The following is a 17,613-nucleotide window of genomic DNA, read 5'->3' as shown; positions in this document are numbered from 1 at the left end:
CCCATTCATTTAAACGGTTTAATATCTTAAAAAAACTGCAACATTAATCCTTTCATCTGTAACAGAATAATAAGCAGCCATTAAAAGTAATGATAAAGCACATGATAATAAACTTAACGTCATAGTTTATTTGTCAGGGATTTTGTTCACTGAATCGGTAAATTATTCTTTGAGATGTATTATCATGGGTTAATCCAATATAAAAAGTCATCTGTAACTGATAAATATTTTATTAACTAATAATTACTTGACAAAACTATATATTCAGAATATGTATGTCATATAATTAGTTACGTTGGAGACGAATGTTCTAACAGAACGTCTGATTAGATTCTATAAACTACGGTAAGAATTGTACATGTATGAATATATTTCTGAAATTTCACATCCCTTCTTATTTAGACAAATAGAAAGTTTCGGGGCATCCATTGTTTGAGAAACTGTCTAGTTATATAATTATGTTTAATGATAATCCTTTTCGGTTTGCTGTAAGTTTTCTTCACTTATTCTGTCATTTTTCTATTCCAGAATTTTTGTCTGAATAGTAATTAGCCCATTCAGTAGATTTGAATATGTCAAACGATATTGTAAGAAATCATTGGAAATACCAGACAAGTTGGACGGATGGATTTAAATGTAGCCATGTTAAGTTACAAGCCAAACCCCCATCAACCATACTATACAGCGGACGACGGTTCAACTCTCCATCAAGAATCTCACAGGTTTTTGTTCAACATAATTGTAAATGTCTTCTTTTTAAGCATGTCATGATTTGTTTTAGGCCAAATTCAAATTATATCGTGAAAATTTAAATGGGAAAGTTTGAAGTTAAAATACATCTTGATCAAATTTGTAGCATTGACATGCTTTTTGAAAGAGAATTATATGACTTATACCGATAGTTAAAGCCATGATAAGGCCATGTACGTAGACTATAAAGAAATAAGCAATAATCTACTGTAGTTATTGACAGAAATGTCTTGAATTAATGTAAACGAAATAAGATTAGGCATGTCTGACATGTATGTTTGGGGTAGGTTCCATAGAGTTTACTGATATTACTGACAAAATGTAAAACTAAATGGCTTTTAATATTGAAAAAAAATCAGCAAGTTAAAAAGCAGCTGAATTGACCCAAAAAGATTTAAAATATATAAACCATGCAAAGCTTTAGAAAAATAGCAAAATCCAATTTGCAGAAAATATCAGTCCTTTGGTGCAAATCCGAACTTGGCTAAACACGCTTATTGTGAATTCCTTGCATTTTTGTTCAAGTTTTATTTCACTTTTTTTCTTTTTCTGCGTGTCTTTTTTTATTTCGTTTTTATGCGCATTACTTCGTGCGTAATTGAGTAATATTGCATTATAGTTTACAATACTAATTCGTCAACTTTAGTCCAGCTCCGCAGAACACAGTCCGCGTTCAGACAGCCGCTCAACTACACGATACGACAACACGAACCAAACTACAGCCTTACAGAAGTTAGATAGACGACGTGAACAAAGAGTTTCTAGAAGAAAACCTTGGTCAGAGAAACAACCAAAGGCATACAAAGCAAATAGAAATGTATATATAGGTATGTAACAGTACGGCAAGATTTATCAGATCGTCAGATCACATACGTCGGTACAAGATTTAACGGGGCCGTCAGATTATATTTAGTATTGGCATGTAACACAACGGCCAATATTTTAACGGTATATCTTCGGGAAAAAAATAAAGCAAAATAACAAAAAAAAAAAAAAAAAAACACGCGAAAATAAAGATCCCCGAAGTGTCCCATAATTATGAAACTGTCACCTTATTAAAATGTCCAAATAATATCGATGAGCGGTTTGATTATTTTATGTATCACAAAATATACAGAAAATATAACACACATACACCAAACAACAACAACAACAAACAACTGTTCGTTGAGTGATATAGGTCTGCACTTTTGCTTTTAAATGTATTAAATATTCATTTCCTAACACACCACGAACGGCAGAATGAATTACAAATGCATAATGCATTATACTTTGTTTGATGGAATGTTCGTCAAATATTCTTTCCAATTATTCAATTGGAACGGAACTTTACCAGAGATTCATAATGATAGTTCATTTTTAAACAAAAGAAAACTATGGTTAATTGTTGAAACAGTTTAAACGTATTTAGTAACAGTCTTTATAAATACCAGACAAGAGATACATTAATATAAAATAAATGTTCCATTTCCACCGAATTCTAGGAGTATATTGTCAAGATATGAGGCTGACTCCATAAACGTCCCGTACGGTGTTGGTGTGAGCTTGCGTAACGTCAATTTGACGTTGTTTTACACGTGATTTCGTAATTGTACAACGTTACTCTGCAGCAATGTGTTATTGTTTTCACTTAGAATTATAATTTAGTTTTATTTTGTCAATTTAAGACTTGAAGGTAGGAATTGACGTAGCATTCTCCTGAGCCGAGAGAAATTTTCTTGTTTGATATATAGACTTTTTCTTCGATCTTTCAAACCAAAATATAAATCGGTAACTTCGTGTTATGAGACTAAATTACCAGTTTATGATTAATTTGGCTATCTACCGAAGCACATTAGGGTCATTTATTTTTTTCTATTTTTATTTCAAATTCTCGACCTTAACGTTGGAATTTCCAACTTCAATATTGAAATTACCAACTTTAAAGTTGAAATTATCAACTTTAATGTTTGAATTTCCAACTTTAAAGTTGGAATTACCTACTTAAATGTCGGAATTTTCAACTGTTTATAGCTGTTTTGTTGACATTAAAGTCGGCAAAAGGAAAAAAGAAAAGAAAAAAAGTGACCCTAATGGGCTTCAGAAGATGAGACTCGGTTTTCTTCAATAGGACCTGACTTTCAAATAAATATACTTTATTCATGCATAAGTCTCAATAGTATTTTCATAAAATGACACCATATCCCGAATGTTAAAAATGAATGTTTTAGGGCGTTACAAGTCGCTCTATTTATCTCATTCGATTTTAATTGACTTATGAGTAATTTGATTTTATGTGCTATGAGTGGTTGTTCATGTCCAAGGTCTACGGCGACCATAGCCAATGAAATAATAGATAGGAATTTCTATAATGGTATCATCATTTAGTCTTTGTCAACGGTTCCTAGTCAGCTGGTTTATAATGTTTAACTTTAAATGTGAAATGCAGCACGATTAAAGTCGGAACAAACAACTTGTTGTTTTTCTTAATGCATACTACAACTTCCCGGTGCAGTTAAATGTAAGATTACTTTTGGAAAATTTAAGTATATCATATGGATTTTGTACCTTTGCTGTGGTGCACACAGTAGGAAAGTCAATTTGAGATTGTTTTACCCCCTCCCCCCCGACCTGCTGACCTTTAGCATGGAGTGTTTCGATTAAACAGAATAAAAAACAACGATGAAATTAGATTCTTATAGCACAGTTCATCTGTTATATGCATAGAAAGACAACTTGTTGATAAAATATTCACCAGAGGTAGCGAACCCCAGGACCCCCCTTCTTCTTTGAAAAGAAATTGTCAATCTCGTGCAAAATTTAGATTTAAGATAGCAAATAATAGCCTTCAACCACTTTTTTCTGGGACCCCCTTTTCAAAAATTCCGGATCACCCCCTGCACCATTAAGCAGCAATCTTTTCTCTTTTTCTTATTTGAACCATTCTCTCTTCTAGTGTTTTTGACAGTCTGTTACCGCTTGTACTGCTTATTTCACCACCTCTTGAGAGAATCGTTTCATATACACATACATTTGTCGGTATACTTTTAGAAACCTTCTATGAGAACTATTTACCATCGGACGTTGATCTTGATGATTTAAGGCTGCAGTCAAGGAAATATGTTGCTAACTCTCGGTATGGAAATATCTACCAAGTCAAGTAAGTTATCTAACTTCAACATCAAGACTATTGCTTCCAATACAAGTTTCGTGAAACGTTGTCAATTTACATCTGGCAAAATGAATATCAGATCTTCAAAAATATCAACGCCAATAACATATCAAAAATGTGTTATTGGCTTTGTTTTACGGTTGTGTTTTAATATTTTTTTTCGGCTTCGTTTTTGTACTTATAATTATGAACAGTACTAACACCTTAACCGTGTTTTACTTTTATACAAATAAGAGGTAGATTCTAAATATCTTTCATCATTGTTGGTAAACAATTGTCTCTTGTAGATACAACAGGAACAAAATACCTACAAATACAAAAACTGACGGAGGTTCAACATGGATGTGGGAGAAGGACTATAATGTATGGTTACATGATCAACAGAGGACACAAACTGGAAGGTAAAACGAGTTTATATCGTTGAAAACTGGAAGGTAAAACGAGCTTATGTCATGGATAACTGGAAGGTAAAACGAGCTTATGTCATTGAATACAGGAAGGTAAAACGAGCTTATATCATTGAAAACTGGAAGGTAAAACGAGCTTATGTCATGGATAACTGGAAGGTAAAACGAGCTTATGTCATTGAATACAGGAAGGTAAAACGAGCTTATATCATTGAAAACTGGAAGGTAAAACGAGCTTATGTCATGGATAACTGGAAGGTAAAACGAGATTATGTCATTGAAAACAAGAAGGTAAAACGAGCTAATGTCATTGAAAACAGGAAGGTAAAACGAGCTTATGTCATGGATAACTGGAAAATAAGATGAGCGTATGTCATTGAAAACAGGAAGGTAAAACGAGCTTATGTCATCGATACTGCTTCATTGAGTAGAGTAATCAAGGGAACCAAGATTATAGCGTTAATCAAAAGAATGTAATCCAGGGACAAAGAGCAGACATGGAAAACAGACATTCACAACAAAGAACATAAAGTAACTAAAATCATACATACAAAGTAACAAAAGTAAATGAGCAACTCGGACTCCACTAAAAACTGGGAGCATGGACCAGGTGCACCGGTAGGGTAAGCGTCCTCTGCTTTTCTAGAAACACCCGCCGAGTTGCTCATAAAAAGTCAAGTCCGGGGTAGACAAACGAGGAAAGGAAAACTATGACTCGTTGAATACATCAGTTTTCATAGTTCATGATGACGACCATAAAACTTCTGTAGTGATGACTTCAATCTTGTAGCAACATAACCCTGTTCCAGAAGCCTATTTGTTAGAGTTCTAGCGCGATACAAAAAGCCTGCGTAGTTTCGGCAAGCTCGGGCATAATGTATGAGTTGTGATATGAACACTCTATACGCAGGAGCCGAAGGGATGTTGCCACAGATGAAAGGAAAGTTAACAATTCTGAATGAAAAGTCATCACGTTTGTCGTAAAGTTTGGTCAATAGTTTTCCTTTACCATCGATTTCTAAGTGTAGGTCAAGATATGAGGCTGACTTCACAGTGTCTGTAGTATCCTTTATCTCAGGTTCTTTTGGATAGATGCGATGTATCAAATCCCCGAAATTAGGATTGTTTAAAGATAATACGTCATCTATATAGCGGAAACTGAGATTGAAGGATCTAGCCAAACGATATTCTTTCTTTCTGATCAGATCAGCTATAAAGTCAGCCTCATGAGAGTGAAGGAATAGGTCAGCAAGTAAAGGAGCACAATTTGTTCCCATTGGAATGCCGACCATTTTGTTGAAAAACACGTCCACCACACTGGACAAATATGTTGTCGATTGAAAATTCCAGCATTTTGTAAAGAATGTAAAGAATGTATATAAAATAATACTACTGATCTGTAGTATATGTAGAAAGGTGCATAGTCTATGGTTCCCTACTCTGATCAAGTGAAGATGAGATAAACAGTCTATCTTAGCATGACTTAAAGAAAACCATCAGTAATTTATAGATTATGTGTCAGAAAGCCAAATGCTGTAGGTCAATGTGATCTATCACAAAAAAGAACTTGGAATACGGGTTAATTTTGCTCTGGTAATCAACGATTGTTTACAGGACTAAGTACTAACACCAGCTTCCACGCTTTTTTCCATAATCTGATTGAATGGCTTCTATTGAGTGTCAGTTTCCTTGATCTATAACCTCCATTATCGCTATTCTATTTCTGTCCTCAGACAGTTGTACAACAGGTGCCATACAGAAGCTGCTTATGATTTAAGAATCCCTTAGTCCATTCCATATTGATAGATATGAGAGATAGATATGTGCATGTCTCTTGGTTCTGGCGGCTTCGTTCATTTTGTCCACGGCACGCTATCCCCCTTTTGTTCTTTTGGATTCCCTCTTTTTATCTGACAGATATTTCAAGTCAATTATTTAAAAATGGGATACTAGTTATACTTGCAAACCGATCATTACTATTCTTTTTCTACCACTTATCTTCGGAAGAGGCTAAATTTACCTTTGGAAGAAGCATGTGGTTTGTTTCATATTGATAGTACCTCAAACTTGAGGCATGAAATTGCTAATGAAGGTCGTTACATTTTGTGTCATTATTCTTTGATTAGGAGTATTGTATATTGCCCCCTTTGATTTCTTTTGCATTGCCTATATGTCTTGGATACTGCCTTAGGAGTTCTAGATATTTTAACATAAGAAAATAGTAAATATATTAATAAACCTGTTACAATATTAATTTGGTTTTAGATCTTCACCTATGCTCCCAACATATGTTTCAACAACAACCATGACACCGAGAGGTATAAATGTTGGTCACTGCACAACGAGAAACCAGGACGGATATTGTAATATAAACTTAAAGTCATCTACTGACACAATACCCAACCTTGTAGATAAAACTCCAATACCAAGCACAGGATCAACACCAAGAAACATGAGTTTAACTAGACGAAGAAGTTTGGTATCAACACCAAGGCTCAAAGGAGAACAAGATAAAGGACAAAGCCTTACGTCTACCAGAGGATCATTAGAGAAAACCAGACTAGGGAAAAGCATTGTAGACAGACCTGATGCAGAATTGTTTGCGTGAGTAAATATACTATTAAGTAGAGTTAATGTTCCTAATATGTTTTATGGATTTTCAATAAGGTGAGAATTAAAAAAAATATATTCATAATACTATAATACTAGTATTTAAATTGTTTTCACTGGAAATAAAAGTATTGTTTATAACGGATTATACAAAAACAAAAACAAAAAGAAAAAATAAAATAAAATAAAATAAAAAAAAAGTGGGTCTTTTATCTTTTAGTAATTTCATGATGAAAATAAGGGTAACAACAAATTTACCGAACACTTAAATAGATATTACATCACTGGAGTAGCTTGTACCACATTGGTCATGACTTGGTACAGTCATTTCAAACGATATGGTGGTTCAATCTATATTTTACGGCGTGCCAAATCTTCTTCTTTCATTGCGGCGTGAATATATACCGGTGGTGATTTAATAGCGTTTGCATGCTATATGGTGCTAATCGGTAAATCATTGGTTATATCAGTACAAAGAATAATTTACAAATACCAATCATTACTCAAGTAGAAAAAATACCAGAAAGTGTAAAGATGAAACCTTTTCCTTGGGAAATGGGAAGAGAAGACTTTTCTATAAGAAATGGAAAGAATATGCGTAGGAACTTCTTAAAATGCTGCACACATTTCTCCCTGATTAGCATGGTTTAGCATTAAACCTACTTCCAAACGCTAAAAGAAAAAAAAAGACAAGAAATATTGAATCGATTCATAGATAACTGTTGAATAAGAAGTAATAAATATTCGTTATTAAATTTTACAATCCAACTTTATAACCAGCATTTTCATTTAATCAATGTCTTTCTTATTCAAGTCATTACAATGCCTACCGACTAAACAAACAAGAGAGACGATCGGCTGCCATCAAGATACAATCTGTGTTTAGAGGATATAGTGTTAGACTTTGGTTGGACAAATTGAAAAGAAAGGTAACAATCGATGTAAAAAGTGTAACAGCAAAATTACTAAACACTAATCCGATCCATAATCAGGTCAAATCCAAATAAAATAAGACAAAATAGATAAGACACCATCAGAGCAGTTGAATCCGCAATGGTCCTGACTTTATACAGGTATTTCAAACTAGGTTTTACAGCGCCATAAAACTTTCGTAGCGGTGTGAATAACCGTTGGTGATTAAACAGCATTCGCATACTAAAGTGTAGTGTCATAATCGGTAAATCAGTGGTCACATCAGCACAAAGAAATTCTTACAAAAAGCAATTATTAATCATTGTTTTAGAAAAAAAACCCTGATTATTTTTCAACCAAGAACTGATATGGATTTGAAACCTAAAACAACATAATTTTTCAGATAAAAGTTTTACAGATAAGTCCATTTAAACGAGATTTCAATCTATCATGTGGCAACTTACTGTAAAGAGTTGAGAACTTAAATGTTAAAGAGAACGTATTTCCGAAAAGCTACGGGAGTTTAGGTTTTCAAGTAAACCTTAGAGTTTTTAAGAATGTACATAATTATGATTAATGCCACTAGAGTATTGCAACTAGGAGGCTGTCTATCTTTCACTGCGGACAATATTTTTGTAAGATGAATTGATCCAGTTATAAACCTTTCTTTTTATGGATTCTTTATGAAGTTATGGAATGCAATAGAAGTAAGGCAATTCCTCACATGTGTTTTCGATGTTGCGGGAAGACATAAAGGACTTCTGATTGTTTAGGATTTCATCTTTTTCAAAAGGAGTACGTTTGTTTTTGGCATTACATGGGATGTTACATATTTGTCGATAACATAATGATAATGAATGATTCGTTTTCTAACATTAATGATTGTACCCTATGATGATAATTTATGGTATCACAATCATGGTAACACCCTATGATTTTTATGATTGGCTAGAGTTATCACATTCATGGAAATACCCTATGGTTATTATGAATGGTTATAATTATCACATTCGTGGTAACACCCTATGGTTATTATGAATGGTTACAGTTATCTCATTCATAGTAACACCCTATGGTTATTTTGTATCTTTACTATTATCACATTCATGGTAACACCCTATGGTTCTTATGAGTGGTTACAGTTATCACATTCATGATAACACCCTATGGTTATTATGAATGATTACTGTTATCACATCCATAGTAACACCCTATAGTTATTATGAATAGTTCAAATTATCACATTCATGGTAACACACTATGGTTATTATGAATGGTTACAGTTATCACATGCATGGCAACACCCTATTGTTATTAAGAATGGTTACTGTTATCCAATTCATATAAACACCCTATAGTTTTTTTATGAATGGTTACAGTTATCACATTCATTGTAACACCCTATAAGTATTATGAATGGTGACTGTTATCCAATTCATGGTAACACCCTATTGTTTTTATGAATGGTTACAGTTATCACATTAATTGTAACACGGTATAATTATGATGAATGGAAACATTTATCACATTCATGGTAACACCCTATGGTTATTATGAATAGTTACAGTTATCACATTCATGGTAACACCATTTGGTTAGTATGTAGTTTTACTGTTATCACATTCATGGTAACACCTTATGGTTATTATGAATGGTTACTGTTATCACATTTATGGTAACACCCCTTTGGTTATTATTAATAGTACAGTTATCACATTCACAGTAACACCCTCGAATTATTATGAATGGTTACAGTTATCACATTTATGGTAACACCCTATGGTTATTATAAATGGTTACTGTTAATACATTCATGGTAACACCCTACGATTATTATGAATGGTTACAATTGTGACATTCATGCTAACACACTATGGTTTTCATGAATGGTTACAGTTATCACATTCATAGTAACACGCTATGGTTATTATGAATTGTTACAATTGTGACATTCATGGTAACAGACTATGGATTTCATGAATGGTTACTGTTATCACTTCCATGGTAACTCCCTCTGCTTATTATAAATGTTAAGAGTTATCACATGCGTGGTAACACCCTATGGACTGTACAAATTAGAATGTATACTACTGTTTTATTTTATTTTTATGTATTCATCTTTATTAAATGAGAGAGAGGTAGAGAGAGAGAGAGAGAAGGGGGGGGGTAGGGAGGTAGAGAGAGAGAGAGAGAGAGAGAGAGAGAGAGAGAGAGAGAGGTGGGGGAGGATATGAACACATGATGGACAATTTGATTATATTTCTGTATTTCTGTATTATTGTCAGTTTGTTAAAGAAGATCTCTTTAATTGCCGTTTAGGTTGTACTTGATCATGGACGGTCCTGGAAAAATTTTATCAGTGATTACAAAGAGTTAATCTCCCGTATACGATCTAGATATGGAATTATGAGAAACTCGTGTGCCATCGTCCTCAAGGAAGTTGACAGTTTCATCGACATGAAATATAGTAAATGTTTTGTTCGTTAACAAAAGCTATCCTTTGTTTTGTTTAATCTTAGGTGCCTCTTTTTTAATTTTTTCTGCAATCTTTCCTTAAAAAGCTATGAACAATCTTAAAATTAAAAATGGTCAAAGTCACAAAAAAATCAACCCAAAGTTCTCGTTCAGAAAAAAATGCACCTACACATTTCAGACTGAGACAAAAAGAATATTTTGTTGTATTAACAGATTACGAAAGGAAATTTGACATAACAGCAACAGAAGGCAAATTATTGAAGGAAAATTTAGGAGACTTCTTTGAAAACTGTAAACTTCACCCAACAGAAGGCGACGTCATATCTACGTTCAACAAAATATACCATGGTAAGTATACTAACATTTCAAAACTGTATTAGATATCTCAAAACCAATCTGATATTTTCCAATTACAAACCAATGTTATTTTCAATAAAAAGTGGGTTGTATTACGACTTTTAAATGAGTTTTTATAAGTTTTTTTCCTTTGTTAGGAACATGTTGCTCAGCAGAAGTGGTTTTTGTTTTGGATTGCTCAACAAGTATTGGTACTCTAGGATTTCGACGTCTTATCCAGTTTGTGAAGGATGTGATCTTGACGTTTGAAGTTGCGTCAGATCGAGTAAGAGTTGGTGTGTTACCATTTAATGAAGATATTTTCCAGTCATTTAGCATATTCACCTACCAAAGCAAGCATGATATTCTCAATGCAATAGGTATGTGTTTATAATTGTATAGTGTCGGTTGTTTTTTTAACGTCGATGTTCGCATTGTTTATTGTTAATTAAGACAAGTGATGAGCTTTTTTTTAAGATGACGTCACATGATTTACATAAAATGGGCACTCGACTTGCAATGCGGAATCTTGAAAAGTTCATGAAATAATTACCTTATCTTGCAATAGTTATCAACGGAAAAATATTCTAGCGGGAATTAAAAGAATGTAATCCCCCCCCCCAAAAAAAAAAAAAAACAAAACAAAACAAAACAAAACAAAACAAAAAAAACAAAAACCAGACAGGCAAACAGACATCAAATAACCAGAACAATCCATACAAAGCAACAAATGTAAATGAACAACTTCGATTCCACTAAAAGCTAGCATAGACCAGGTGCACCGGTAAGGTAAGGGTCCTCTGCTTTTCTAGACACACCCACTTAGTTGCTCATGAATAATAAGAAAAAAAAAATGTTAGGTATGATATTTGTTATAAAAATTTAGGGTGTATATAAGAATCGTCCTGTCTGACCGCCTATCTGGCCGTTCCTTTGTTTACCCAATTTTAGGTGCAACACCTCCTTAACTGTTCATTGGTATTTGATGATTTTTATAGAAAATTTGGATATCATATGTAAATATGCATGATCAGAAATAAATTAAGTTAAACTTGTATTCCTTTTATTAGTTTTATCTCCACCTCGTTATTTTGTTCATATTTAATGTAATGTTTATTTTATTGACTTGACCAATTTTGACGGTGGCAATTTAATGCTATCCCTTCATATTGTTGTATATCGGAAGAAATTTAACTTTTGTAGAAGCGGGAGGTTTAGCGAGATATAAATAAAATATTTCAATCGGAAATGACTGTACCAAGTCAGGCCCATTGCGGTGTTTTTTTTAATAACTTTTCCGGTTTTACCTTAATATTGCAATTTGTTCCTTTTAGACTGTTTCTTTTGACTACTGCCGAGCTTTTATTAGTTCGGTAATTTTGCTATTACCCTGGGGTAGATGCAATGTATCAAATCCGCGAAACTAACATTGTTTAACATCTATATAGCGGAAACTGAGATTAAAGGATCTAGCTAAACTTCTTTTGGATCAGATTAGCTATAAAGTCAGGCTTATAAGAGTGAAGGAATAGGTCAGCAAGTAGAGGACCACAATTTGTTCCCATTGGAATGGCGTGCGCTTGTTGAAAAACGCGTACACAACACTGGAAAATATGTTGTCGAAAAAAAATTCCAGAATTTTTAAAACATCTTCTCCGGTATATTTGGAAGATTATTTGGAATTACTTTTTACAAAGTATGAGGAATCTCTACCAAGAACTACATATTGGTATCTAGATGTACCGTCTTTTTTTATCAACAACGATCAATAATTTTTTTAGATGGAATTTAACTAGGGTCAGTAAATTTAACAAATAACTTGATTTCGAGCATAACAGGATATTCTCTTTGTGAGTTTGCTTACAGTATATCTAGTTCAGTACCCTTAAGATAACACATAAAAATCTGGAACAAATGTAAAAATAAACTTGATATATTAGATAAAACTCTGAAATAACTAATAGCAGTCTGAAAAAGGAAAATAAATAAAACAAGTTATCATGTTATTTAATATGTACAACAGAATTTTCGATTTTGACAGTAACAGTAAGTACATACACAACAAACCTGTTCACCTGATTGGTTAATGGTTTTTAAAACTGTCAGTACATTAGTGTTCAGTCTCTATTGAGTTGCGTTAGTAAACATAAATTGTTTCTTAGAGTTAAGTATTTTATAATGTGTTTTTTACAGATGAAATCAGATTGAAACATGGGCTTACGAGGACTCACTTAGCCATAAAAGAAATGAATAATATGCTTTCGGTAAGAATTTAAAACTCCAATTAGTGTTTTAACTAGAGTCAACATAGCATATAATTTATACTTATATATTAAATACTTATGAAGACACTTGTCCCTCTAATGGATCTTTACTGTATGTATATTTATGAATTTTAGATATCACTTTATAATAGCTTACTTTTATCAAATATATGTTTATTATAATTTCAATTATTTGTTCTTTTATGTCTTATTCTTATTATATCAAAGTTGCTTTTACTATCTATATAACAAGAAAGCTGATCGTACAATTTTCTCCAAGTTATATTATGATAAATTTTAACATATGAATTAGTTACCTTATGATTGTTTATGTTACCAAGAATTCACGACCAGGAGTGAGGAAGGTTGGTGTAGTTATAACTGATGGAAAATCTTCAGAACCTGGTTATACAGAAATAGAAGCTAAACGAGCACACGTAGATGGAGTCAATGTTTATACCATAGGTAGTTATAATGATTCATATAAAACAAAATAAACACACATTTAACTAATGAATGATACTTTACAGACAAAATATCTTAACGAGTTGAACCCTTTAACTTACATGGTATACTACCATTCACCACTGTAATCCTCTTGTGGTCCTGGATATCACTGGTATCATGTCGTGGTACCACTTACCACTGGAAATATGGGGTTGTTAAATTTAAACTGGAATCGAATAACTTTTTCAAAGAATATAATAGTTTAGTTAATTGCTTACATGAATTCGTGTTTAAAAACAATGTTTCTTAAATAGGTGTAGGAGGGAGTGTTGACATGGAAGAGTTAAAGACTTTAGCAAACCAAGATGATAATGTTTTCTTTGTAAGCAGCTACAACACACTAACAGACCTAACCGACGCCGTCGCCAATACCATTCTAGGTAATATTAAAAACAATCACCTGCAACGTCCCTAATATGTAAGACAACATGCTAACTGGTTTGACTTTTATCCCGTGGATAATATTTCACATTAGTTTTAGAGGATCAATCATTATCATTATGTTAAAAATGCGGGTAAAACGTTTTATAACTTTTATCCTAGAATTTAAAATGAAGTTTGATATTTTTCTAAACGTGTGTTTTAAATAAAAACAAGTTCGGCAAAAATTATTTATCATAGTAATTTCCATAGAGAGTGTGTCTTGTATATTTTAAATGAAGGTGTATTGGAGGTACAGAGTGTGTCTTGTACATTTTAAAAGAAGGTGTATTGAAGGTACAGAGTGTGTCTTGTATTTTATAATAATAGGTGTATCGAATGTACAGATCGTGTTTGGTATATTATAATTATAGATGTATTGATGGTACAGTCTTCTTTAATTGAGACAGAAAGTAAAATAACGACAATATAAAACAAAAGTGTTTTGTGTTAAGTGTAAATATTTGTAAGAATCGGACAAAAGTGGAAAAATCAGAAGAATGCATGTCAAAAACCCGCCGATATGAGAATTTAATTTCACTCAAGGATGTTTTTCTCTATTTTAAAAATACCATTATTTGATCTCTGCATCACTGGTTTTACTCAGGATTTTTCAATAAAATGTTAGAAAAATTATGTTTTGGCAAAGTTATTTGCCCTCGAAATTTTCATTTTCAGTGCATTTCAATGTAACCTATAACTCAATGCACCAACATGATAAGGAACATATCTTTTTTCATTGATTTGGATTAGTCGAATAACACTACCAGAATGATGGTTTTTTATACCATGTTTTACCCACTGCCTGATTCTTACAGAGACTGACACTTAATACACATTACACTAATTCATTAAGATTTTTTGGTAATATCTAAAATGTTGAAATTTGATGGTTATGTTTTATCATTGGAAGAATATAATTAATACATATAGAAAAAAATATCAAGGTTCCCTGAAAGAAATCAGTTCAGGTGGAAAGCGAATACCATTTAATGTTATACATCATTTATGATTTAATTATAACTTAATTGCAGAATTATCATATATTATTATAAAATATCAAGTATTTCATATTGCCATGTTATACTGCTAGTCTATCTCATTTCAATACAAAACCATCTCATTGGTTTACTGCGTACCTCGCACAAAACAAAACATGCAAAGTATAAGTGAAATTTGATAACCCTGAACTGCATATTATATAAAACAATGATAACACTAACCTTGAGTCGTTTGTTATTCAACAATTACATAGCCGAAAGACCTTATTCATGAGACAAACTACTGACACAGTGGTAAAGGAAAACGGTCATAGGAAAGTGAACACAAACAAACACTTAATGGTTATGACAATAGAGTAAATTGGCTACAGCAACTGACTCTAATTGAAGGTTCCAAACTAGGTTCATCACTCTGCTGTTATCGTCATGCAAGTTTGATATTAAACGTTGATCATTAATTGCCGTGCTTATCCTGAACTATATTTGTTTTGTTTTTAAACTGTGTTTTACAATTTCTGTTTAGGAAATAGAGAAGATTCATTTGAAAGTTGGAAGCAAGGAAAGTGTCGACCTTTAAGCTGTACAGAAAGTATGGAAATACTATGGACTTTGTATCCCCCACCAGCAGCTAATCTCAATCATATTCATCGTTCTCGATGGATTCGACCAATCATTCAAGGCACAGAAGCATGGACAATGATGGGTAAGCTTAGGTTACTATGGATCATTCACAGATAACAATGTATGCCATAAACATATATAATGATACAAGATTTCTATTTGTTGCACACATAAACATATTCGGATTTATTGAATGTTGTACAAATACCGAGGAGGCATATAAATAATATAGTATATTCGTTTCTTAGCCTTGTTTGTTAGAAAAGAGGTTAATATCTTTTTTCGCGGAAAACCAGTATGAAATCAAAGCCAAATCTCTTCTTGTTGATGTCAAAGGAACAAGGGTAATAACCTAACACATGTCCTACAAAGAGAAACACCTTAACTAAAAGTAAATACTATAAAGTCAACGCATAAAAAACGTGACTTATTTGTCAAACACTAGAAATCCAAATATTTCATTTTGTAGTTTTTAAAAGAAAATTTTGAATTAATCAGATTTGCAGAGGCAGATTTAATAGTGTAGTAAACTACCGAAGTTCTCAAATTCGATATACTAAATGATGACGGTACGAACTTAATACTGAATGTCTAATTTTGTAATGAACGGCTTACATTCGACAGATGATAAAGTAAAGTCCAATACAGATATGAGATCTTGCCTCCGTATAGTAGTACAAGCACGAATACACAGGTATGGTCATGTGATGTTGCCGTCTAAAGACTCAAATGGAGTGGATTATATCACTGATGTTGACAAAGCGGTGTCTATCATTGAAGAATGGATGAAAGTAAAACAGAAGTGAATGACGGTTCATTTATTGTAGTTTCATTGTCAGTGTCTTTCTTGTTTTATGTAGTTGTCATGACTACGGACATGTCACGAAATACTTAAAATCTTTAGAAACACAAATTAATTCATTGTATATTTATAGCCTGTCTTGTCATGAGTATACTATTTTTGTTTATCAATTTTATGTTTTTAATTTATAGTTGGAAATGTCAAATTAACTGTTTTTTTATTTGTTATTGTTTATTCCGTGTATTATCTTTCAATACCCTAATGAATAGTTTAACAGTGTCATGTATAGATACACATTTAACAACAATATAGCCTTAAGAGTTCATTGAGTTCGATTGTCAACAAAATATTGACAAACATCACCGACGCATCAAAATAGGACAGTTCTTAGACATCATAACCCAAAGACATGGTCAAAACATGGAAACAGTAATCCGAATATAATGAAAAAAAAATACAATTACATATAGAACTGAAGAAAAAAACGGAAATGGCTCCAGGGACAGTGTGTCATACTCTGCAAGCGGCATATGTCATATTATAAGACAGTATAATCAAGTTATCAAGTTCGTTGGATTATCAACCTAGTTAGACATGACTCTTACTGAAGATATCTTGTCTCATCTGTAAGATAGCGACACAAAAATAAAGCATATTTTCCATAACACAATGGAATTTGAAAAAGAAGAGCGTATTAGTGAAAATTGTTTTGGGAATTTCAAAACACTAGGACCTAAATTGCCATTTGATATGGGAGCGTACTGTTAGCATACAATTTCTGTTGGGGGATTGAACTTATTTGAAATTAAACTAGGCCGGTAAAATATACCTCTAATAATATCAATTTTATAGAAGAATGTTACGTATAGTGAGCAGATTGGGAACGACCGACATTTCTGTAGATAACAAAATGAAACTTAGCGACATTTGTTTTATGTTTGTATTTACTTATACAGTACACGTATCCTGCAACTCAGTTATTTAATACCATGAGTGTAATTTTAAATCAAACTATTTGGGAAGAATGAAATGTCAAAGATTAAGATGTTAATATTTTTGTTAGACACTTGTCCCGTACTACCATACATCGTGTACTAAGTTACAGCCCTAAATTAATCCTAAGAGGAGGAATGACCCGGCCAGCGAAAGCTATATTTTTATATACCCTAGCTGGCTGAGTGGTCTAGGGCACTGAATTTAGTGCAGGCGGTGTTGCCATAGATGTCACAGCGGTACGAGTTCGAGTCCTGCGGAGGGAACGACAAAAATTAGCTTCGCAAATTTGACAGTTCTAACATCGTTGGGAATTTTTCAGACCCTTCTATATATATATATATATAAACTCTTTTTTTTAGAT

The 17,613-nt window shown here is 32.8% G+C and overlaps 1 protein-coding gene across 1 annotated transcript; it reads left to right on the top strand.

Moving 5' to 3' along the window:
- Positions 1-541: 541 nt before the first annotated feature.
- LOC148610851 (uncharacterized) lies at positions 542-16,367 on the top strand. The gene is made up of 14 exons (XM_088590654.1): positions 542-722; positions 1,397-1,577; positions 3,781-3,889; positions 4,189-4,302; positions 6,574-6,912; positions 7,733-7,847; positions 10,150-10,297; positions 10,519-10,653; positions 10,800-11,021; positions 12,835-12,905; positions 13,247-13,370; positions 13,667-13,792; positions 15,357-15,536; positions 16,079-16,367. Exons 1-14 carry the CDS (start codon positions 573-575, stop codon positions 16,258-16,260), a joined length of 2,196 nt encoding a protein of 731 aa, XP_088446780.1. The 5' UTR covers positions 542-572; the 3' UTR covers positions 16,261-16,367.
- The last annotated feature ends 1,246 nt before the right edge of the window (positions 16,368-17,613 follow it).

This window comes from Perna viridis, chromosome 7, assembly GCF_037379345.1.
Source record: "Perna viridis isolate PV_CMFRI_1.1 ecotype Kerala chromosome 7, ASM3737934v1, whole genome shotgun sequence".
NCBI classification, from domain to species: domain Eukaryota; kingdom Metazoa; phylum Mollusca; class Bivalvia; order Mytilida; family Mytilidae; genus Perna; species Perna viridis.
Note: the sequence above shows the minus strand (reverse complement) of the source record. Positions and strands in the feature narration are given on the sequence as shown.

What these genes read in the sequence shown, in the direction of transcription:
- LOC148610851 (XM_088590654.1), top strand. Translation starts at nt 573, where the DNA reads ATGTCAAACGATATTGTAAGAAATCATTGGAAATACCAGACAAGTTGG. An exon ending in AAATAGAAATGTATATATAG is followed by an intron (nt 1,578 to 3,780) that starts GTATGTAACAGT and finishes GTATACTTTTAG; the next exon opens with AAACCTTCTATGAGAACTAT. An exon ending in AAATGAATAATATGCTTTCG is followed by an intron (nt 12,906 to 13,246) that starts GTAAGAATTTAA and finishes TATGTTACCAAG; the next exon opens with AATTCACGACCAGGAGTGAG.